A 25,441-nucleotide genomic window follows, 5' to 3' on the forward strand; every position below is an offset into this window, starting at 1 on the left:
ATTTTATTACATATTTGTTTTCTTTTTTGGAGGGGCACAATCTAATAAAAATCAGATCGGACCAATGACATTTCCTTTTCTTTCTGTAATCTTAGCAGACAGACACCTTCTTTGGTCAGTTAATTTTATTTTTTCTATTACTTTACAAGTTATGAGTATTGTTTTAGACAGTAAACAAACTTACAGATCAAGGGGCGGGTGTTTTCTCCCTTCTGCACTCACAGGACATAGTTTCAAATGGGCTGTATGCAAGGCATTAGAAAACCATCCTCAGTCAGGGAACACTGAAATGATTTCATTTTGGTTAGCTCACTGTGATCCACAGAGGGTGTTGTGGTATTGGTTTTGATAAAACTTCACAACCAATGGGAATCTTTTTCGAGTTAGTGTGGAGTGGCCTTAAGGCTGGAAATAATCCTGTTGGCCAGGACCCCAGAGCCATACAGATGAGAAAGGGATGCAGGAAATTCTGTTGTTTACACGTGTCTGTAACACTGAGCCGCTAAAGCAGCCCAGCAAGCCCAGAGGGTAAGATGCTTAATAACCTTGTGGTTTTCTATTTAATTTTTATATTTTCCTGCTGGGGCAGAGCATGTGTTGTTCTCGGAGCAAAGGGAAAGACAGTTGCTTGTAAGATGCAGAATAAAACTACTGTAGGTCTGGGTAACAGAGGGACTTGGAGTTTCTGCTTAAAGTGGACTTGATTTCTTCCCTCTCTCTTCCATTTTCCCACTGTTGGTATTATTTACCCCGACATCTTGTCATACATTTCCTGTCTAAAAAATAACTGTATACTAAACAAAACTCAGGTAAGAGTTTCAACTCTAAATTTAGACCGTAATAGGACATGTTGATATTAAAACCCTGTTTTGTATTTCCCAGTGGATATGAGTTAGTCATTGTGTTTGAAACAATCTATATTCTTAGAGGGAAAATAAATTTGTTATATAAACCTTCATCATTTATGCTTCATGCACTTAGAGTTCTTTTAATTTTGCTAGTCCTCCTGCTGAGCTCCTGTCATTGATATCAGAAAATAATTCAAACTTAGCACTAATACTGATTTCTTTATGTAAGTTATCTGGGTAGTGTGGAGGAAATAGGGACATAGAATAAAAGAATGAAATCCTATACATTCTATAAAGGAAATGGATGTTTAACTATATAGAAAATAATTACAAAACTGAAGGGAAAAGATCTCTGGAAACCATTGGGAAGTATTTGCCGGTGTTTCTTGCAAAAATAAATTATGGAATGAATGTAGAGTCAGTAAGTCTATTACATAGAAATAGAAGGGATATATTCTTAAACATATAATTAGAAACATGTAACACATGGCATTGAAATACACATGATATCGCTCTTGGTATGCTTATTTACATCAACACCAGTTTTTCTATTTTCTAAAATCATGTAAATGCACTTTTGCTAATATTTTTGTGGGATAGGGCAATGTTATGACTTTGATTAAATGTTTTGCTGTTAATCATTTTATTGTCAAATACCCTCACATATACATGACATATTTTTGAATTGTGACTTTTATCCATACGTTTATACAAGCATTTGATTAAAGGTTAGTTATACTAATATGTGTATGAGTTTTATGATTTTGAAATTTGATTTAAAGTATCTGTGCATCTATTTGAATGATGTCTAAAATGCTTTATGTAAATTATTTTCCTTTTCAAAATGTCGACAAATAATTTTCTTATGAAATAACAGATCATGGAATAGTCTCTATTTTCCATTCTTCCTTTGTTTTCATTGGATTCAGTAACTGCTTGGTCACTGGAACAGAGAGCTCCTTGGTGCCTCATTATGGGCATGACCTTGACATTTATGAGGGTTTTACTAATTATTAGAGCCACAAATGTGATGACAATAATTCTTTAAAGTTGAAAATGATCTCAGGCCACTCTAGTTGGAGAAGTTTCCTATCTCTTATGCTGGTATTACAAGGTCTATTGAAGTCTGCCAGGATGCCACAACCTTCCAAAATTCCCCCTACAGCAAGACTTTAGAGAAACCTTGAACGAAAAGTCCAGCTTTCTGTGCTGAGTCATGAGAAGTCAGTGGGACTTGGATAATTACTGAAAAGCAATAAGACTCTTTCGTTTTGTAAAAGTACTTGGAGCAAAAGGTTTGAGGCATGAATTAATATAAAGCAGAGAAGAGGTGGATCATCCACCTCACTGGAGCACGAAAAAGTATACCTTTGTGAGTAGCAGACTTTGTGCTCAATAGATGGCAGCGTGGACAAGGTTGTGGAGCATCTAGAAATGCAGAGTAGTTTTGCCCTATATACAGTGGGGCAATTGCAAATTTCTGAAGAGATGGAGTCTTCGTTCCCCTTTTCTCCTCCTCCTTCACTATCATCATTATTATCTTCTTCTTCATCACCACCCGCCAACACAGAGTGATGTTTAATATATACAAGATAATTTACATACATATCTGCAATTTTGAAAGCTGTGCAGTAAAATGATCTTCATTTTACATATTATCTTCCTTTTCACAGAGGAGTCTGATGTTCAGAAATGTTAGATGATTTATTTAAAGCCACAGATAGAGTAAGCGCTGGAGCCAGGATTCCAAACAATGTCTTTCTGGCTCCAAAGCTATTTCTATTATGCTGCACTGGTATTTTAGGAATGTTAGTCTGGCAGAAGTTAATCGGGATGGTTTGGAATGGGAGTCAGAGTAAGAAAGTGCAGGGAGGAGGGAGTGAAAACACAGGCCAAAGATCAACCCCAACATCTGCAAATCCACCCTAATCACAATTCTCTCAGGTGGTCCACTCTCCTTTGGGAGAAGAAAAAAGAAACTGATACTGAAAACAAGCAGTTTTTACATGTAAAATTGGCTGATCCCATAATCAGCTCTTGTGCTTTTTTATTTTCTTGAATATTGCATTCAAAGGATATCTTGAGACTTCTCAGAGAAAATACCATCACCGATTTTCATCAAATATTAGTTTTTCACAAATGAAATGCATGAGGTGACTGGAAATGTCCCTGGGAACACTTTGGTTTCCTTTGTTTCTTTTTGATGTCTGATATGAATGAATGCTTAGTGACCACCCCTTCTTAAAATTATGGAAAGGCTCCATTATCATAAAAAAAATCTCAAAATGTATTTCAATGGGTGACGAGTATATGTACGATTTATGTTACTAATGGATAGTTTGGTGTATCCATAGTAAAAAGAATAGCACCTATTTATGAACACTTTTCCCTCAGATACCCAAACCTTAAACATATTAATTTACTTTTTCTCTAAATAGAATAAAACTAGTATCTGGAATAGCATTCATTTCCTTTTTTATTCTTTCTTTTTCAGTGTTTTCAATGAAACCACCTCATGTTATAATAATTTATTTTTGTGACTCTATAAATATTGGGCATTTATATGCTATATAAAATGATGTATACACTGACATTGTAGAAGTGTGCTGTCTACCCTTTTAGAAGCTTGCCATCATCTAACTAAGTTTTACTGGAGTAATGTCTTTTTGCCATGCACCCAAACGGATGAGGACAGTGAAAATGTAAAGATTCATCTTCTGAAAGTCATCAGTACTAAATCAGTAAGGATATTTGTCATTTTAAATACTTTGATCACTGACCTCCTGACATTTTATTTTAATTAAACAGGTCTAGGTTTTATTCTAAGATTGTATTTCATAGAGGGCCTTTTGTGTACCAGTGCCTGCCCTCAGTTTTCTGGCCAATTATAGGTGCTCAGTTGTGACTGACTGTGAGTGTGAGACCTTGTAAAAAGGAAAACTGGATGTTTTAGGGAGTAAGTCAGCCCATCAAAGAGAAGATGGGTTGTGTTTAAGGTCATTCTGTTGAAGTCATAGCTCTGCAGATTATGGATTATTAATATTTTATATATTTAAAAAGTATATGAGTGGTTTATATTTAATGATATTTGCTAAGAATTGCTGTTAGGTGTAGCAAAGATATGAAGATATTTGATGTTAAACTTCTGAGAGAAGTATTTTTTTTGTGTGTGTGTAACTGAAATAAGGGATATCCTTAGTACTCAGTACAAAACATTTGACCAGCCCTGGCCAGTGTGGCTCAATTGGTTGGGTGTCATCCCAGGTACTGAAACATTGCTGGTTTGATTCCTGGTCAGGGCACATGCTTTGGTTGAGGGCTCGGTCACTGGTTGGGGGAGAACTGGAGGCAGCCGGTCTATGTCTCATTCTCACATTGATGTTTCTCTCTCTCCCTCTCCCTTCCTCTCCCCAAAAATTAATTTTAAAATTTTTTTAAAAAGTAAGACATATGACCATTGCAGAATAAATGTTATCTTATTGTAATGTTTGCTTTTAATTTGTAAAATTAAAACTTAAAAAAATAGAAGTGAGCCCTTCAGTCACTGGCCGGTGAGCATGTTTTTAGGCTGCAGTAACCCTTAAAAATGTCAGGTAAGGTAAAGTGGAAATATTTCAATGAAGAAGAGCCTGAGACAAATTTAGACTGTTTTTATGTAGAAATAGTTTTGAGGCGTTTCCCTATAATCTTTCATTTCCTCCTTCAGTGAATTTAGGATTATGAAGGCATATGTTAAAAGTTGAATTTATGATGGTCTCAATTGATTAAATGAATTTATTATTCAGCATTTATTCATAGATTCCTGTCTTCTCTTTGCTCAGCTTCTGGATGAGATGAAAATATAACTCACAAATGAAGAGTGAGAATTATAATTGTTTGGTGGAATTACACTTGGTGGGAAAGGAGAGGAGAGGGACATATGAAAGTGTCAGTCAATCATGGAGTTTAATGTTCTGGAAGATTCTCTCTGTAAGTTCTTCCTAATTAGGAGGTAGAGTAATCAGAGGGATTTTCTAAGTATTCATATATGCTTTATGAACCTTCTTGTGGACATAGTCAATGGTGAGACTGAATTGGGCCCAAAACAAGCTCCTTAGGGTCTCTTTCATCACAGTCTCTGATGCTGCCCCAGTTTCTCTATTATTTTGTTAATGACAAAGTTTAACTTATAAAACTATGATTGTGTGTGTTGAAAACATTGGCTATGGAATTTTGTGGAAATTCCAGCATGTTACAAATGGATTCTAAAGATGTTGATGCTATATGAATGTACATCCTATCTTCTAAACTTGTTTTAAGTTGATATTTAGAGAGAGAGAAACATCAATGTGAGAGCAAAATATTGATTGGCTGCCTCCTGCATGCTCCCTACTAAGGATTGAGCCCACAACCTGGGCTTGTGCCCTGACTGGGAATCGAACTGACAACTTTTAGTTGCATAGGATGACGCCCACCCAACTGAGCCCCATGGGCCAGAGTTTTCTTCTAAGCTTTTGATGTGGGACTAAAATAAATTTGACCTAATGGTGCAGCTTGATGGGAGAAATTTAAGTATTTATGGAATTAAAGCAGGCTTTTCACAGAAAGCCAGGGCCTAAGCCTAGCCAACAGCAAATTTCTGCTTCTAGATCTTACATTAGTATATTCACTTTAGGTGGGCATCATTGTCCACTCCTTGCTCTAAGTTGTATTATGGAGTAGGGTGTTCTCTGTATAAGTTAACGAAAATGGCATATTTCAGAAACCTAGATGTTTATCAGAAATAGTCTCAGAGGTATAAATAATACAGATACCAACTCCCCTTCCTAACTTTTCAGTCTCTTGAAACCTCTGATTCTCTTGTGTAATGGATACACATGTTTTTTCTCTCTAATTCTCATCCATTTTCCACACTGTTTCAAAACATTTGTGGCCAAGTAAGTGTAAATATTTGTCTTTTGTAGATAGAGATATTCACCGTGTGTGTGTGTGTGTGTGTGTGTGTGTGTGTGTGTGTGTGTGTGAGTGATTTAGATGTATGGAAGAATCAAGTTCCTGATCACAATCAAAATGGCAGTTAACCTTGCTAAAAACTTTTTTTAGGGTAATCTTAAAAGTTTATCACCATATGATTTTTAAAAGCCACTTTCTTTAGAGGAGCCTGAATTACTTAGTAGAAATTGTCATACTTGCCCTTTTGGAGAAAAGAATAGTTCCAAGTCACTGTTTCTTGCAGACTTATTCCTTCAGCAGTGAATGCCTGCTATGTCTCAGACAATGGTCTAACAATGGAAACAGAAATGTGAATAAAACTAAAAGGCTTCTGCTTTCATCAGGAATAAATTCTAGCAGGTGAAGCAATAGAATCCATCAGTTCTACAGTACCACATATTAAGTAATGACACATGCTTGAAGAAAGAAAAGGCAGGTTAAGAAGGAATGGAGAATGCATGTCCTTCTGCTATAATTAGAGAATTCCTCTCTGTCAGTTTGAAGGAAGTAAGGAATCTACCATGAGGGGAAAAAGTTAGAGGCAGGAGGAAAAATGCTAAGGTCTCAAATGAGGACAGTGTAGTCCCTTCAAGGAATGGCTAGAGGCTGGCCGCTGCAAGGAGTGAGGCAGGCCTGCTTTGAAGCTAATCCAGCTGCAGTTTTAAGATAATATTTTTCTTAAAAGGTTCCCACACCCCAATTGTATGAATCTCAGATTCAGGAATCCTAGATCCTGGAGGAGAGTTTGGAGAAGTAGCCCATTTCCATGTCTTGAGAACTTCATAGGACATAATCATAAATTTTTCTTTTATTCTAAATCTGATAGAGAGTCATTTAAGTGTTTTGATCCTAAGAGAGATATAATAAGTTGAGTTTTAAAAGGGTTACTCCGACTATGTTATAAAGAATACATTGAAGTAGAGAAAAGGTAGAAGCTGGGAGACCCATTTAAGTACAGTAGTCTAGGCAAAAGATAAGGGGGTTTATACTGTGGAGAACAGTATGGAGTTGCCTCAAAAAATTTAAAATTGGAACTCTCATTTGACCCAGTCATCCCACTTCTATTAATTTATCTTAAGAAACCTGAAACACTCATCAGAAAGAAGATATGCACCACTATGTTCATGGTAATGCAATTTACAATAACTAAGACTTGGAAAGAGCCTAAGTGCCCATCAGTAGATGAGTGGATAAAAAATTATGGTACATTTACACAATGGAATACTATGCAGTGGCAAAAAAAGAGAGAACTATTACTGTTTGCAACAGCATGGATAGACCTGGAGAGTATTATGCTGAACGAAATAAGCAAATCAGAGAAAAAATATCACATGATCTCATTCACATGTGGAATTTAATGAACCAAATAAACTAATGATAAAAATTAGACCCAGAGTCATAGAAGCATGAACAGACTGTTGAACCTCAGAGGGAAGGCAGGGGAGGGTGGGTGGAAAGAGATCAACCAATGAATGTCTATGCATATATGCATAACCCATGAACACACACAATAGGGTGATGAGGGCCTGGGGATAAGAGCGGGCTGGAAGAGGTTAATGGGGTAAAAAGGAGGACCTATGTAATACTTTCAACAATAACGATTAAAAATATAAGATGAGGTGGTTTAAAGTAGATACTAAAGATGAAGCCTGTGAGATTGTGACTGTAGTTCCCTTTTCCTTGCCAGAGTTGGCAGACTTACCCAACAACCATGATGTTCAGTGTGAAAGAAAGAGGACTAAAGGATGATCTTTAGGCCTGATTTGAAAAACTGATTTGGGAAAATGAAATAGCCATTTTTTTTTGCAGAGGGAAGACAGTGAGTGGAAGGAGCAGTTTAGATGGGGGTGGGACAGTGTTCAAGAATTTGCTTTTGGACATGTGAAATTTGAGGTGTCAATTAAATACTAAAGTGGTGATTAAGTTGGCTGCGGGACACAAGAGTCCAAGCTAAAGGAAGATCTCAGACTGGAGAAATAATCAGCAAACAGGTGGCTTTGAAGGCTAAGGACTGGATGTATTCAGAGGTGTTACCACTGGGGAACAGAGGAGGTGTGATGAGTCAGGGCTGGAGGCAGACCCAGCAAAGCAGAATGAGAAGCAGCAGTCAACAAGGTAGGAAGAGGACCATGAGAGAGGGGTCTCTCAGAAGCCAAATAAATGATGGCTTCTAGGAGGAGGAATAGCCAATGATAGAAAATGCTACTGATTGGTCAAGAAAGACATTAGATTTAGCAATGTAGAAGTCCTCGATTGTTTTTGTAGGCCTCAATATCAATAGATGGAGTTCAAGAGAGAACGGGATGGGGGAAAGTGACTCTTAAAGATATTTATTATAAAAAATGCCAGAGAAATGGGATGGCCCCAGGTGGGGATTAAGACGACATTTTGAGGTTGAAGGTGTTACATGCAGCATGCCTGTTTGCAGATGGGAATGGTGTAGGAGAGAGGACAGTCACGTTCATATATTTTGGTGTGACTGCCCCCTCACCACCTCTTCTGCATTATATGGCTATGTGGCAGGTAATGAACATGTCTTGCTCAGTTATATCTGAATGGAAGTGTATATTTGGTGTATATTTCCACTATCAATAGGATGAATTTTTCAAGCAGATGTTTGCAAATAATGTTGTTAGTAACCATCTCAATTAGAAGTCTAGATAGGAAGCTTCTGTAGAAACAGAACTATTGCCCCAAAACACTGAACATATTTTTAAAAATCAAAACATAGCCCTAGCTGATTTGGCTCAGTGGATAGAGCATTGGACTTCGGACCAAAGGGTCCCCGGTTCGATTCCCCTCAAGTGCATGTACCTTGGTTGCAGGCTCCTCCCCGGCCTGGGCCTTCTGTCTTTCCCTCTCTCTTTCACTTTCCCTAAAAATCTATGGAAAAATATTCTCATGTGAAGATTAACAACAACAACAAAATCAAAACATAGATTAGAAGAAAACTTAAAATATTTTAGATGTTTTAGAGTAGAGCTGTTCAATAGTAACATTCACAATTTAGTGTTACATTAAAATGTTTAAAAATAGATGTGAAATTAATTTTAATAATATATTTTTCTTAACACAGTTTATAAAAAACATTATCATATCAATATGAAATTATCAATGAGCAATTTACATTTTCCTTTTCCTTACTTGGCCTAATTTACATTTATAGTACACCACAATTCAGACTACTCTCATTTCAAGAGCTCAATAGCTCCATCTGGCCAGTGACTAGCATATTGTACAGCATAGACCATTACACTACAGAATATAAACAATTATGAAGTATTCTCATAGCAACGATAGATGATCTTCAAGACTGGCTTATCTCCTTGTAGTAAGTGAAGGCATATGTCTGAGTGACTTCCCGAGGAACAGATTTACCCAGGTTTTTTGATTCTGACTCAGAGTTGTCTGGGTCCAACTACACCATTCTGATGTTGTTATAATAATATAATTATGTTATATTGCTACTGAGAAGTATGAAAAATAGAATGTCTTGTGGAAGTAACTGGTACCAGGATGCTCTCTCCTGGATGTAATGTAAGAAAGCCGAATTGGTGTCAAACCAGCAATGATGAAACCCAATTCTAGGAATCCACACATTTCCTAATTTGTTTGATTTTTAATAAATTAAATGAAAGATACAGATATGGGAGAGTGTAGAGAAAGAAGAAATAAAAATAGAGTTTTGGAGGAAGATTTAAAATTGTGATTTAGTATAGGGATTACTTAGGAAAGAGTTTTTAAAAGAAAATCTTTTTACAATTGGGAGAGTAAAAAACAAAACAAAACCAAATTTTATGAAATGTATGAGTTGAAGACTCTGCAGTTTTCCTTGCAAGTCTTACATTTTCTATTTTTAGGGACTGGAAAGCCAGATCTTTTGAGAAATAAACACTAGCTATTCACTTCCTGATATTTTTACATTTTAATCCAATTCCTTTACTTGTCTCTACTAAGGAAATACAACACTATACCTTACAAGTAAAACAAACAGATGAAAACTGATTACAGATCAATTAGCAATTGTGTTAAGAGCTCTGCTTTAGTTAAATTACTTTTCACTTTAGTGTTATTTTCTCTGATGCCAAAGGACAACACCCAGAGATATCAACACTTACAAAGATGATTGGAGAAGTCGGGAGACTCTGTGTCTAAAAAATTACTAATACATTTTGTCTAACATGAGAAAGTAGGGACAGGGAAAAAGTCTCACTAGCATGTATAGTAACTGGCTGTCAAATCAAATCTAACATGTACATTTTAAAAGATTTCATGTCTTATTTCTTAAGACACAAAACCTTATAAATGAAATTTTCCAGGTAAAATCAAGATCGTGGATCTCATTATTATGTGAAGTAGCTTAAGTATTGCACAGCCACCATATTTGCTTTTCAGGGGGAAGTTATTTTTTTCCAAATAATATGTCTGAAAGCTGATTGCTTGTTTTATTTTGCACTCAGGTTACAATAATTAGAATGAAATATATATTGATATTATTTTAAACTTAGAAGAGTCCATAGAAATATAACAAGGCTATAAATTTAATGCCAGTGACAGGGATAAGAAGTCATAATTTTGTCTAAACATCAACATATTATTTAGCAGCTGCTGTTCTGATAATTTTTGGTGATATGTATGTATAGATTGATATTTCTCCTTATGTTACAAAGTCTAAGAATGTTCATTTTTTATATTTTTATTGATTTCAGAGAGGAAGGGAGAGGATAGAGAGATAGAAACATCAATGATAAGAATCATTGATTGGCTGCCTCCTGCACACCCCCTACTGAGAAGGATTAAGCCTGAAACCCAGGCATGTGCCCTTGGCCAGAATTGAACCTGGGACCCTTTAGTCTGCAGACTGATGCTCTAGCCACTGAGCCAAACAGGCTAGGGCTAAGAATGTTCATTTTTTAACAATTCCATTGTTTCTCTTTTGCTGTTTCTACATTATTTTATTTGTTTTCCTGAATATTAAAATGTTCCTTAGCAAGAGAAACAATTGATTTAATATCCTTATAGCATTTTAAATAAATATAGTACTAAAAATGAGTATACTTTTAATTATATACAAAATCAATTTTACATATTCCTTTTATATTTATTCTATTACTTTCTGAAAAGTTATACTGTTCTTATTCAGAGGTTGGTGGCCTTGTGATTTCAAAGTAAATTAATCCCATATTTTAAGAAAAAACATAATTATGAAACTTGGGTAGGTCCATATTCACTAATAATTTTATTTTCTTAACTTCCTCTGCAATTACATTTTTAAAGGCACATGATTCAAGGACTAAATCTGACCTGCAGTCGTTTGGAATATTCAAGGACTTCAGTGAGCTCCTGTAGTATTGCACTTTGAACACATTGCCATGGCTGGGTGGAGGCAGCTGGTTTCCTGTTTAAAATATTTTTGAGAACTTTTAGAAAGTTCAGTTCACTCTCAGCCCAGAGTTTTTAAATAAAGGATGAAGAGCTGAACATGTGTAAATATTTATATTTGGGAGATTCATCAGAAATACGTGATCAAACTCCAAATATTGGGTTCGTTTGTTTGTGTTGTGGTTTTTGCCATTCTGTTATTTCAGTTCTTCCAACATGTTCAAAATAAATTGTTTTCATTCTTTTATAACAACATTTTTGTTCCATTAAACAACAAGAAGACATCTAGGTAATTGCTACAAGTGAATCTTTGGAGAAAAATAATTTAGTAGCCATTTGAATTTCTGCATTAGAATTAACTTGTAATCAATGTATAAGCTCCATGAGGACAGACCTACTAATATAAATATGTTTATTCATGGATACACCTCCAATCCAGGTAATAGGGTTTCTAGCACATAGAAGAAATCCAGTAAATATTTGTTAATAAATATGCAAAGTACAAAAGTTAAGGAATGTTTATCCTCATTCTACTTTAGCGACATGAGGAAATTAGCAGACCTTCTGGTATATGCATGTATATGTTTTAAATAAAATTATAATATATTGTTTTACATGCATTTGTTGGTTTGTGTGCCTTCCACTTTGCCTTTATTTTACATGACTTGTTGCAATGATTTTAAACTGGATGAAAATAGAAGCAAAGACAAATGGAAATATATATGGTACTTTAAAAGTGATTAAATTACTATTTTTAAATTAATTAAACAAGGCAGCCATTAGACTGAGGTGGCTCTAATGTTGGCAGCCTATCTAAACAACCCAAAATCTAAGCCTGTAAATGGCTCAAGGTTATGAAATCTGAAACCTAAGGATAAGCAACCACAAACAGCCAAGTAGGCTTTTAGCTACAGCCAATCACTAATTTCCTTGCTTTGCTTCTGCCTTTTCTCTATGGAAGTCTTTCTTGAGACCTTGTGGATGGAGTACTCTTAACCACTTCTGGTTTGGCACTGCAGATTTGAATTGATTTTTGCTCAAATAAACTCTTAAAAATTTTAATACGCTTCAGTTTATATTTTTTTTTTTTTTTTTTTTTTAATATTTTTATTGAGGTATTATATGTGTACATATCTTACTATTACCCCCCCACCCCACACCCACACATGCCCTCCCCCCCAGAGTTTTGCGTCCATTGTTTATGCTTATATGCATGCATACAAGTCCTTCGTTTGATTTCATAACTCCCCCACCTTTCCCAAACTTTCCCCCTGTAATTTGAAAGTCTGTTTGATGCTTTACTGTCTCTGTATCTATATTTTTGTTCACCACTTTATAATGTTCTTTACTATCCCTAAATGAGTGAGATCATGTGGTATTTTTCTTTCATTGACTGGCTTATTTCACTTAGCATAATGTTCTCCAATTCCATTATATTTTAACACTATATGTGTACCACTACTTGTTTTTGATTATGTATATTCTAGTTTATATAATAATTATTCAGTCAATTTTAGAAGTACAGGAGAAATGCATGCGAGTGTTCATCTTTGAATGGAGTGAATTGTGTGCAGGGGACACTGGTTTAAAAAAAATTAAAAAGCAAAAACCTAATAGGACCAAAAATTTGGAAAGAGATAGTGAGTAGTGATTTTCAGATGGAGTTGATTATTATCTACTAGGGGCCCAGTACATGAATTCATACACCTTGAAAGGAACTGTGGGCTGTGAGGCCATGGCAGGCACAGGGGTGGGTCTTGGACCATCGTCCATGCCCCCGCCCGGCCATTCCCACCATGGCCCCTGGCCCCCTGTCTGCCAGCAGCCCTGCTCCTGCCACTGCCACTCCCATGCACTGACGGCACTGGCTCCGCTCGCACCCACTGATGGCCTGGAGCGATTGGGGCTGGTTCCAGCAGTGGGTGCAAGTGGGGCCGATGCAGTCAGTGTGCGAGTGGTAGCTGCTGCCCCGATCACCTCTCAGGAGCAGGGGGAGGTGGAGAAGCCCTGAGGGGTGATCAGGGCTGGCAGCTGACACTCACACCTGCTGATGGTGCCGAGCGATTGGGACCAGCATTGGACACTGGCAGTGGGTGCAAGCAGTGGCTCTGGCACCAGCTGCAGATGCGAGTGGGGCCAGTGCTGGCAGTGAGTGTGAGTGGTGGCTGCCGGCCCTGATCTCCCTTCAGGAGCAGGGGCAGGTGTAGAAGGCCTGAGGGGTGATCAGGGCTGGCAACCACCACTCGTACCCGCTGACGGTGCTGAGCAATTTGCGGCCAGCGCCAGGCACTGGCAGTGGGTGTGAGTGGCGGCTCTGGCACCAGTAGTGGGTGCGAGTGGGGCCGGCGCTGGCAGCAGGTGTGAGCTCCGGATGGTACCGCAGCGTGCAGGAGCAAAGAATTTTCAGTAACACCAGAGGCTCGCCCCAATGACAGCAACCAGCGCCCCACCTTGGTCTGGTGCTCCCACTCACCTGCTCTACCATCCCACTATAGCCAATGCCCGCCATGTTCTGCGCACTCCCCCTGGTTGTCAGCGCACATCATAGCAACCAGTTTTTCGGTTGTTATGTTTGTTCTGCCATTCGGTCTATTTGCATATTAGTCTTTTATTATATAGGATATCTCTGTGTTTTCTTAACCAAGGAAGCTATTTGTAAACCTTATTGGAGAACTTTCATAAATGGACAATCTGTATAAGCATACTCAGCAGTGGTTAAGCCCTGTTCAGATGTAGGTATGCATCATACATATGACTTCTATCTGATTAAAATGAAAATGCAGCAACAAAAATAACCAAAGTAATTTGTTTTGCACTTTTACAATGTTATTAGGAAAAATTCTCCTGAACTGCTTTAATTTAGAAAACAAAATCTCTATTGATAGTGTGTCTTAGTTTGTATTACTTTTGAATGCTTCCTGAAGGCAGGATACTCTGGGTATTTGTAAATTTAGTGATTTCTTTTAGAGAGACATTATTTGAAGAATTTTCTTAAGTAGGAAGACTAAATATAAAGCCACGGAGAGCTTCTGTGGAAACTTTCAAGAAAACTGTCCTTGTTGTGTAGATACAAAGCAAACTTTAAGAAAGGGAGTGATTTAGGCAGGCGGGAGGTTTTAAGAGAGAGAGAGAGTTTTGAAAGGGATAGCCAAAGTGATTAAGTGATTGAAAGGAAGGCTGATGAGTGGTGAGATGGCAGGGATGACAGGTCATGATGGCCTTGGCATTTCATAAGCATACAGACAGCAATGTCACTGTCATAGGTCGGAAGAGAGCTGAGTTAGGATGTCAATGGTGGAACTGGAGGAGATGCATACTAAACTGAGTTTGGATTAATTCACTGAGCATGTTCACCTAAATAGAAAAATGATTCAGTCACCAAATGTGAGTACCATTTAAGTTATCCATATTGAAAATAAATGTAAGATTCTCTTACTGATGTTGATGAGGTCAAACTTCCCTGAGGTCTAAGCATAATTATATTTATAATGTTAGCTCTTCATCATTATATGATCATTGCTTAATCTTTTTTTGTTGTTGTTGCTAAATTCTCTACTATTGGAAATAAGGGGATTGTAAAAGCTGCAGGTCATGGTTGGATTTACAGGAAGGAAAATCAGCTTCTCATATTTTCAGAATTTTAATGGGAAAATCTATTTTAATAATTTTATTTAAAAATATATTAAAAATCCACATGACATTAGTATGTTAAATTGTCTTTGTTCTACCTTAGGAAAAGTATTAAGTTTAAAAAATGTATTTCATGATAAAAATTTAAATGTTAACCAAAGCATTTATTTCAGCCGAAATTTTTTCAGATCCTTTGAGGTTTATAATCATTTAGAAATTGTGGTTCTTTGTGGTCACTGGATTATGGAAGTTATAAAGCAATAGAAAACAGCTTTCATGTGATGGTTTAATTTAAATAATAGAAAAGTATTTTAAAGAACACAATAATGTTGAGGGCATGTATGGGTGTGGGGTGGGGGGGTAATGGTAAGATATGTACACATATAATACCTCAATAAAAAAATGTCAAAAAAATAAAAAAAATAAAGAACACAATAATGTATTTGAATTGTTAGGCTCTCTATGTGTTGGTATTAAATATCTTTAGAACATAAATTATGTATATCAGATGTTGAGTATTAATTGAGTAGGTTAATGTTTTGACTAAATCAAGAGAAAAAAGACATTGACTACTGAATATTCAGGAAATTTTTATTTTTAAAATATGAAACACAACTATGTTAATTCAAGCTGGTACTTCTATAGTTTTTCATGGAAGAAATATTTCTTCTGAAGAATTAACATGTAGGTGTATTATAACCCAAAGGAAGTTGAATTATTTTGGTAATTCAAGACTAAAACCTCAGCTAGAATGAGAAGTGAAATATTTAGGTGTCCAAGCAAAGGAAACTTGGAGATGCTGAAATGGAAAGGGAAGGAAAGGAGAGGAGGTCATCGGGTAAGACTAGGGGAGATATAATAAGGACTTTGAACTTAATCCTAAGAAAGGGTTTTAGAAAAGATAATAAAATTGAAAATATAAAAAATACATATCTCCAGTTGTTGAGAGCTAAACAGTATCGGAAGGGAGACCAGTTGGAAATGTATTTCAGTAATCTAAGAGTGAGCTGACCTTACTTGGACTAAGGCGGCTGAGATGGAGAAAAGTGAACTCAGATAAAAACTCAGAGAGTAAAATGAGCAGGACTTGGTAATTGATTGGATGTAGGGGCTGATGGAGGATGATTAGTAAGGGAAGTCTTAATTTTGCTTACCCAAGCTGAAAGGATGATGTTGACTTTTAATAATAGGCAAAAAGTGCAGGGAAGCCAGAGTTAATCTCCTATAGGATGAGAAATATGAAGAGCTCTCCCTAAACTCCCACCAGCAGCAAAATTCATGCTTTCCATTACCACATAAATGCACACACATACACAAAGATAGTTTTCATTTCCAGCAAGCCTGAGGAGTCCAAATTAATAACATTAATTTGTTATGGCCCAATGGACACATATAAACATAATTGCATGCATATGCATTTTGGCAGTTGTCAACTCTATTTTAATTGAATGGTAACTTTAGTTCCCTCTAGATTACTTAATTGAGTATCTTCTACATTCTAATCAGTGTGAGGACAAGGATAAATAAGATGCAACTTCTGCCCCCAAGCTCATAGACTGGTGGAAGAAACAAATACATTAGAACTATCATGTTGTGTCATAAATCCAGAATAAAGTAGTTACCAAAGCCTGGGGCCACAGATGAAGGAGGAACAAACTTATCAGAAAGAAGAGTGTAGATCAATCATTTCTCAAGCTCATTCACCCTCTATTCCCATTACACATGCATATACAAACAGGTAAACACACACACACACACACACACACACACACACACACACACACACATTGAACTCCATTTTGTTTTCAACTAGTTTCTGCACCCAAAATGAAATCCATTGCACTCTGAAAAAAAAAAAAAAAAAAAAAGAATTCCAGAAAATTGTAAAAAAAAAAATAGTTTCTGCATCAACATATTTTTATAGGTATAAGATCTATGTCTTTTTTATCTAGACTGTAGCTTTTATACTGTAAGTGTAAGCTCAGAGTTGATGACAAGACTGGAGCAGAATTGAATGAGTCACTTCTGCTGATATGGTCTCTGAAGTGTGTATCCTCTTTGGACAAGAACCAAGGAAAATCAGTTTGAATTGTTTACTTCAATTTGTCATTTCATTTTCCCATAGCTTCAGATAATTTGGAAGTTGGAGTGTTTATATTCCTATCTCTTGTTCTTTGTTTTATATTTGAGTGCTTTGCTTTCTAAATTTTATAAATCTCACTTTCCCTTGAATTTATTTGAGCAGATACTTCACTGTCCAATGGAGGGATAGAAAATAGAATGAATTGTTCTATGAGCTGATTCTTAGGATAACATCCTCTACCTTCACTGAAGATTTGGTACTAGTAATTAGAAATGTGTGCACATTGGTTTCATAATGTGTATTTTTCTCATAATGTATATTTTAATTTGAGCCACAAATTCCTGATGTACAGAAATGAAATTTTATGTAGTAAAAAGAATCATAAAATAGTAGCTACCATTTATTGAATGTCTATATTGTGCCTGGATATATATATATATATATATATATATATATATATATAAAATATTATAGCATTGCATTCTCAAAGCTAACTTATGAGGTAGGTTTTATCACTCTGGGTTTATTGTTAAAACTGAGTCTGGGAAAAATTAACTTCTCTAAGGTCTCACACCTTGGAAGGTAAATCAAATCCCTCTCACTATACCTTCTTCCTGTTTTCTTTTCACTTTTCGGAGTAACAAAAGAAATTGCAACTTTCTTGGAAGAGCTATTAGCTATTTTAAGATCAGTAATAATGGCTAAAAGCAGAATCAATAGAGAAAAAAATCAGCTATTCTGACATTAATGTATAACAAAATGAGAAAGAAAATGTTTTTGCATTCAAGTTAACTTCTGGTATGATTAACAAGATGTGCTTGCTTGCTCTGTTGTTTTATATTTTGAGAGAAAAAAAGCTGTGAGTTGTATTCTAGCCAGAACAGTCCCAAGGTAATCAGAGCACTTACTTACTCCTTTGCTGCTTAGGAAAAATAATGTTATTTTCCATTTATTTTACTTGTAGGTGATATCTGCTGTTATAAAACATTACATTGTTTTTCTATTTTTATTTGAGTTTATTATTACTTTTATGAAATGCTTAATTGACATGATTGTATTTGTCTGAGAATTCTTTTGACTTGTAATGGTACAAATAATCTGAAAGCATAAAAGACATTTTAATATAGGTTTGTTTTCTGGATTTTATGCAACAGAACTCAGTGGGAGACGTGGGACTCTGAGGTCAGATCTTTCATGCTGCCAAAGATTGTTTGAAATTTAAAAACAGATCTGGCTTTCATAAGTATAATGAACAAGCGGAACTTAACATTTGAATTTAGTCTTCTTCCAAAATATTACTTACTTTCTTTTTCACATTTTCCATTTTAATTTTAGCATTTGAATAGCAAACTAATTATCTTGATTCTGTTTTTATGTGTCCCAATTTTTTTTGAAAATGGAAAAATGTTGGAAGGAGATGGGGGAAATGGTTGGGTTTGTTTTTCCCCTGAAGTCCAATTATCTTTGTTTTGCCAATGCTCATTATTTTGAAGCATGCTCAGAGATTTTTTTGGTTATGTCTTTAAATTAAACATTTTTATAAATGCAAGAAACATAACTGCATGTTTTCAAGCAAGTGATCATATGTGAACATGCATGTGTGTGTGTGTGTGTGTGTGTGTGTGTGTAGGGACAAACAGGACAATTGACTACTTTTCATAAGACTTGTTAAGGGCTTTACATATCATTTGTTTGCTGAGACTGATGACTTCATTTCCATTAAGAGAGGCATAGTTGATAATGAAATTCTGATAATGCGGGCATAATTGTTTTCTTGAGCACTAATTTCATAAGGAAAGATCTAAAGAATTGAATCTGGGTAGTTGGGTAACTAAAATAGGAATCAACAATAGTGAATTATGATATATACATTTCCCTATATTAAAGAGATGTAATTAGAGGGTAAAGAGGAAGCTAAATTTTATCAAATTTTATTGGAATTAAACACAGTAAATTTACTGGACATTTTTGTATTTTATGCCCACTTAAAATCTACATACTAGACCACACTGTTTCACTACAAGTAACTGGGAAACTCGGAGTTCTGACGAGGGGCTGTCTTTTCACGGGACAGTCCTCCTTTCAAGCAGAATTGATTGAGCTTCAATTTGCTGAGAACTGTGAGCTGTATTGAGGATGTATAACTACAGTCCACGTTATTCTCCTCCTTGAGTGATTGAAAAGTTCTTAGTCACATGTTAATACTTTGTCCTCAGCCCCCAAGCAGGGGGGCATTCCCCTGTCCTCTGTGACCCCTGCATTCTGGACTTCCATTAGAGCACACATCACTATGGTGTGATAATATTCTCTTCATCACAGCTGATCTTTTGCCTGATCTGGGTGGATGCACTGTTTGTAAGGACTGCACCTAGCAACTGGCTGCTTTCTGATGATCTAAATGATGGGGTCCCATGCCCATGGCTTCTGGAAAGGGAACAAACGATGGCTAGTTATGGATAATGGCTGCTATTCTGTTTGGAAATCTTTTCTTTTTTTTTACAGAGAGGAAGGGAGAGGGATAGAGAGCTAGAAACATCGATGAGAGAGAAACATTGATCAGCTGCCTCCTGCACACTCCCCACTGGGGATGTGCCCGCAACCAAGGTACATGCCCCTGACCGGAATCGAACCTGGGACCCCTCAGGCCGACGCTCTATCCAATGAGCCAAACTGGTCAGGGCTGGAAATCTTTTCTAAATGCAAGGAAATGAGAGATTTCTTTTAGTTAATTTCCAGGAGCTCCATTGTTTTGTCGCACACCCTATTTGGGAGCTTGTTTGGAGGTTCTAGCAGGGGAGCGCAGCTACTCGTATACCCCTGACCCAAGACCCGTCCTCTCCTCTCGGGGGAAGGTCGTCCTCTTCGACGCAGCGCGCGCAGCTTCGGGAGGGACGCACATGGATCGGTGAGGGAGGAGGGGGACACCCGCCTAGCCAGCCAGATCAGCTGAATCAACCCTGGCGATCAAGGGGGTGACAGATGTTGCAGCCAAATCGCCCTCACATCCCACACACCCTATTTGGAAGTGAGCTTTTTAGATGGTGTGATGCAGCAATTAGTTCCATGTGGCTATACGGTTGAGCCAGCATCTTTGTTGAAAAAGGGAAAAATAACTCTCCATACTGACCTGTCGTAAATCAGGGAGCACAGAGGTGAGAGTCTGTGTTTGGACTCGATTTTCTTCCATTAGTCTATTGTCTCTCCTTATGCCAGTACGTCATGGTTTTAATTATTATAGTTTTATTGTTTTATAGCAGGTTGTATAATTCCTCTAACATTGTTCTCCTTTAGCGTTTTGTTGTTTATTTTTGAATCTTGGCATTTCCAAATGAAGGCTAGAATCAACCTGTCAGTTTCCACAAAATAAACCTCCCTAGGTTTTGACTGGAATTACATTGAATCTACAGGTTGAGTTGTGGGAAGTTGTCATCTTCACAATTTTGAGGTCTCCAATACATAAACATGATATATCGCTACATTAATTTAGTTGCTATTTGTTTCTCTCACTAACATTGTAGTTTATACAACATAAGTTTATCCATCTTCTATAAATCCCTAACTATTTTTGATGTATTTGATGCTATTATAATATAATATTGGGTTTAAATTTTGATATTTGGTAAGTACTTGTTTCTAGAATACAGAAGTATATCTGGTTATGTATATTGACTTTATATCCAATACATTTACTAACTTGACTGTTGGTTCTAATAGTCTGTGAAATGATTTGAATTTTTTACTGACAAATCATACTGTAGGAAAATGAGTGTTTTATTTCTTCCTTCCTATTTCTCAGGTATTTTGGGCTTCAGAATTTAAAAACAAATAAAAACCACTCTACTATCTAATATATAGACTCATTATTATTTATTACAAAGTTACATTGTAAAGATTGACATTTTAAATGTCGGGTACAGATATTTCAAAATAGTAGGAGGGAAGGTTCAGCTTACTCGGTATTAGAGTGGAAATCTCATTTGTCTTTGGGGTGGTTGAATTCCCTGTCAAATGTTTTGTGTTACGGAAACTGCAAATGTGTTTGGTTAAATTCTTTACCCTTAAGGTTTAGACTCAAGAATAATTTAAAGGAAATTCCATCCATATGTTTATAATTTAATATGTTAGACTGGTTTTTCCTTCTCTTCTTTTATATTTGACTAGTGGCCTGGTGCATGGAATTTGTGCACGGGGGTGTGTGGGGGGGTGGGCGTAATTCCTCAGCCCGGCCTGCACCCTCTCCAATCTGGGACCCCTCAAAGGATGTCCTACTGCTGGTTTACAGGGATTGGGCCTAAACCGGCAGTCGGACATCCCTCTCACAATCTGAGACTGCTGGCTCCAGCCACTCACCTGCCTGCCTGCCTGCCTGATTGCCCCTAACCACTCTGCCTGCCGGCCTGCTCGCCCCCAACTGCCCCCCCTGCTGGCCTGCTTGCCCCCACCTGACCTCCCCACTGGCCTGCTCACCCCCAACTGCCCCCCTGCTGGCCTGCTCACTCCAAACTGCCCCCCCCACTATCCTGATCACCTCCAACTGACCCCCGCTGCACCCCCAACTGGCCCCTCTGCTGGTCTGCTTACCCCCAATGGCCCCTGCCATTCTATCCTGGCCTGATCACCCCCTGGCGACCCAAGGTCCCAGCTCCTCCTTTTTTTCTTTTTCTTTTTTCTTTTTTTCAGCACCTCCTTGAGCAGAGGCCAGGGCTGGCTGGAAGCAAGTATCTAGGATTTATTTATCTTCTATAATTGAAACTTTATAGCCTTAGCGGAGGCCAGGGCCGGCCAGGGCAGGCGGGAAGCTTGGCTTCCTCCATTGCCGGGGGCATCCCAAGCCTCCTGCTCGCTCCAGCTCCGTGGCTGCCGCCATCTTTGTTGGGTTAATTTGCATACTCTCTCCTGATTGGCTGGTGGGCAGTGGCTTGTGGGTGTAGTGGAGTGATGGTTGATTTGCATGTTTCTCTTTTATTAGTGTAGATGTAAAGAACTCTCTTGAGCTGCTTCTTTCAGGGATCTTTTGGCAAGATTAGACTAAGTCACAAACCAAAAATTTCAGTTTGGAATCCAACATACATCAGTGATGTGTAGATTCTGAGAAATACCAAGAAGTTTTCTTATTTTTAATCTAAATGCCATAAAAACAGAGTTGGAGATTACTCCGTGGCATTGAAGGACAGTGGAAATAATTCTGGTTAGTGTTAATTCAGAGCCAATAAATTTTCTTCTTATTAAATTGTATTGTACTTTGGAAAATTGTTAGTATTCTTAGAAATTCTATAAAATTTCCTTCTTTTAGCATTTACTATTTCATGAGAGTCACTGTTCAATGAACTATTTCAACCATACATCTTCATTTACTTCATGGTATCTGTCAAACAATTTCTAAATGTCTAGTCTTTTCATTTTTAGGCCCCCCTCTTTTCTATCATAGCATAAACCATGTTTAGCAAACATGTACAACTTGGATATAAATATGTAATATTATATATTAGTGATTATTAATTTATGGTCTGCAATGCAATGATCATTTATTGAGAACTTGATTATCTATGCAGACACTTTATATTTTTTGAGTCTGAAAGAGACATTATAAGCATGTGACATGAACCTTGAAAACAATAAAGACACATAGAAATTCATATCCTAAGTATGTTGAAAGTAACTATGATTTCCCTTACATCTTTGTTTGCCCCTGTATAATTGTAGTGAAAATGGATCAAATAGAAAAGTGATTTGACATGGAGGATTATTTTCTCCAAGTATTGCCGACATTTCTATATATACACGAATGTTTAGCTAGCTCAGTCTTCTAAATAATAATATTAAAGCCATATACAACCAGGCTAAAAAGCATGTGGGTACTATGTGTGTATGTATACATATACATTGCATACACATACATATATGTGTACATACATACAAATATCTGTGTGGTATTTATATTTTGAGGTGGCGTGGGAAAGCACTTTAAGAGTACTGAGACCTAATTCCTTAATTTCCCTCATTTGAACAAGCAATTTAATGTAATGTTCATGGAGGAAAGTTAGATTTCAACTTCCTTGTTCTGAGGCCAAAAACATGAGAACAGGACATGGCATGTTGGTGGTCCCTACCATCTTTGTCCAGTCTTCCTGGACTTTAGATTTTTCTTTTACCAGAGACACAAGAAGGTGGTATCAGCTGCTAATTTCTGTAGTTTTCTGGATGGTGTTATGAGTTGAAACTAAATTCTTCCCCTCAGCCCTCAACCTCCCTAAATTAAAGGGCAATGAGACCACATACTTTGTTGTGGTATTTGGGTCAGGACACTGGCATTTCTCCTAAACATTGGCAAAAGAAACAATTTGGTATAGTGATAATAGCTCTGAACTTTGAGATGAAAGATCTGAATTAAGCCCTGTTTTTGTCACTTATCAGGTTTTCTGACATTGGTCCAGGTACCCATACCTACCTAATAGAATTTCTGTAAGCATTATGCAAAATGTGCATTAAAAGTATCTTTAATATATATGCAAATGTAAAGAGTTATTACATCTGGAGGTTGACGCTTGAAATTCTACTACTAACATTTATCTTAGTTTAAGTCTTCAATGCCTCTTAAAATTTAAAAACTCAGAGCAGGGGAACGCATTGAAATCCAAGGATGTGAGTGAAGAACATTCTGCTCACAAGGATCTAAACAGGAATGAAGATTGCCCCTTTGGAGAACAGGAAGGTCAGCATGACTGGAGCAAGAAGAAAAGGTAAAGAAGGGAGGGATGGGCAGGAGTCAAGGTCAGGGAGGGAGGCTAGTGCTCCATTTATGTGATGTTAACAATGGGGAGTAAAAACAAAGCCTACACCTTGATCTTAGCCCATAGAGAGCTTTGGGGGAGAATCTGAACTTCACAAGTGTAAGATAATAAATTTGTACTGTTTTAGCCATTAGCAGTAAAAGGAAACTCATACCAAACTTACCATGCTAATTCTTTGCAGAATTGCCTATTGCCCTTTAGCTCAGGTTAAAAGTGTTTTATTGCGGCAGTGTCTTATGATTATACTGAATGAAGACCAACTTCTATATTTAAAATACTGCTTTACTTGACCATCAAGATAAGAATGACATCTTACACAACTTCTTGGGGTATATTTTTGAAATTTCTGAAGATTACCATGGCAAATATTTGGGGTACTAGACCCTCAGGAGCCCTTAAGAAAGAGTAGCTGCAAATCCAAGAGCTGCCAAGTTGCCTGTTGAACTTGAGGGGGTGGGGGATATAGGTTTCTTAAATCTGGTCTTTCTCTTGTCAAAAAAAGAACCTGTCTTGTCCCATCATTTCTAGATGTGCTCTATAGCATTTGATGAACCAGTAATCTTGTGATTTGAGCGTTTTAAAGACTTATTCTTTGATTTATCATTCAAAAGGGTGAATTTTAATCTCTGCCACCAACATGGCCATAGGGCTCTACACTGATAATTAAATTCCAGGTCATACATAAGAAATAAAGCTTAACAAACCATATCACACATGCCTTATATTAATATTGCTTTGCTTCAGTAAGAAGGAGGGTGAATGAAGCAAAGTCTTTGGAAATAGTTTACATAGGTGTAGCTCACAAAAGCCTGAATTCACTGTAACATCGCTGCTCTTAGCTTTTTGATGTGGATACATTTTAGCCAATTTGGATTATTAATGTAAAGAACATAATATTGGAAAATGAAACAGACTTAAAGAATAAATTTTTTATTAAAAAATTTTATAGCTACTTTTCAAAAGTAACTATGACAGTCATTTGGGCTGTATTCTCCAAACTTCATTATTAAGCCTGTGAATACTTTCCAATCAGCTAACAAAGAACAGCCATGCACATTCCATCAAATGGGTGTGAGGAAATATTACTAAATCATTCTGACATAAAAGGACTTTCTCTTGTTCAATTCGAAGGATAACCAGATCTGTAAAGAATTTCTGACTTAGTCTCATACATCCTTTAAGAGCATGTGTGAATGGGATGTATGGCCTAGGAATTTTGTTGAGGAAATGCATAGGAAAATTGGGATAGTCTGTGGCTTTGTTCACAGAAATTCTGAAATGAATGTAAGTATTGGAATGTTAATGAATTTGATATTAAAGAAAATCTATAATTCTAACAAATAAATAGCTTTCAAATAAAAAAATAAAAAGCATAATCCCTTTCTCTTAACATCACCTGCTTGGTAGTGGAACTGGGGTAAGGATTATTTCATAGGTAATTTTCTCTCACTAATAATAATTATAATTTTGAGTTGTTAGGTATGTGCTCTTCTGGGTTTTATTTTAATTTCTTTTAACTATTATCTATGGGTAAAGTTACATTGTACTCTACATTACTTAATCTCTATGAAATTATACAACATCATATATACAGGGCCATGTAAATTCCAGATTCCTGGACAATTTTGGAAAGCAGTAGAGTAGGATCTTTGACATGATCAGGTTTGTTTTTGCAGTGTTCTTTCAAAAAAAAAAAAAAAAAAGTGCACTCTTGACTGTCAGCCACCTGGAAATAG

General features: G+C 36.8%; 1 protein-coding gene across 1 annotated transcript in view; it reads left to right on the forward strand.

Annotated features, from left to right (window-relative positions):
* Nucleotides 1–457: 457 nt before the first annotated feature.
* CCDC102B (coiled-coil domain containing 102B) overlaps nucleotides 458–25,441 on the forward strand; it is a 128,599-nt gene continuing 103,615 nt past the window's right edge. Inside the window, exon 1 of the mRNA XM_028139352.2 lies at nucleotides 458–528. Within this exon, the coding sequence (XP_027995153.2) occupies nucleotides 458–528 (71 nt within the window). The remainder of the gene's footprint in view (nucleotides 529–25,441) is intronic.

This window comes from Eptesicus fuscus, chromosome 12 (assembly GCF_027574615.1).
Source record: "Eptesicus fuscus isolate TK198812 chromosome 12, DD_ASM_mEF_20220401, whole genome shotgun sequence".
Taxonomy (NCBI): Eukaryota; Metazoa; Chordata; class Mammalia; order Chiroptera; family Vespertilionidae; genus Eptesicus; species Eptesicus fuscus.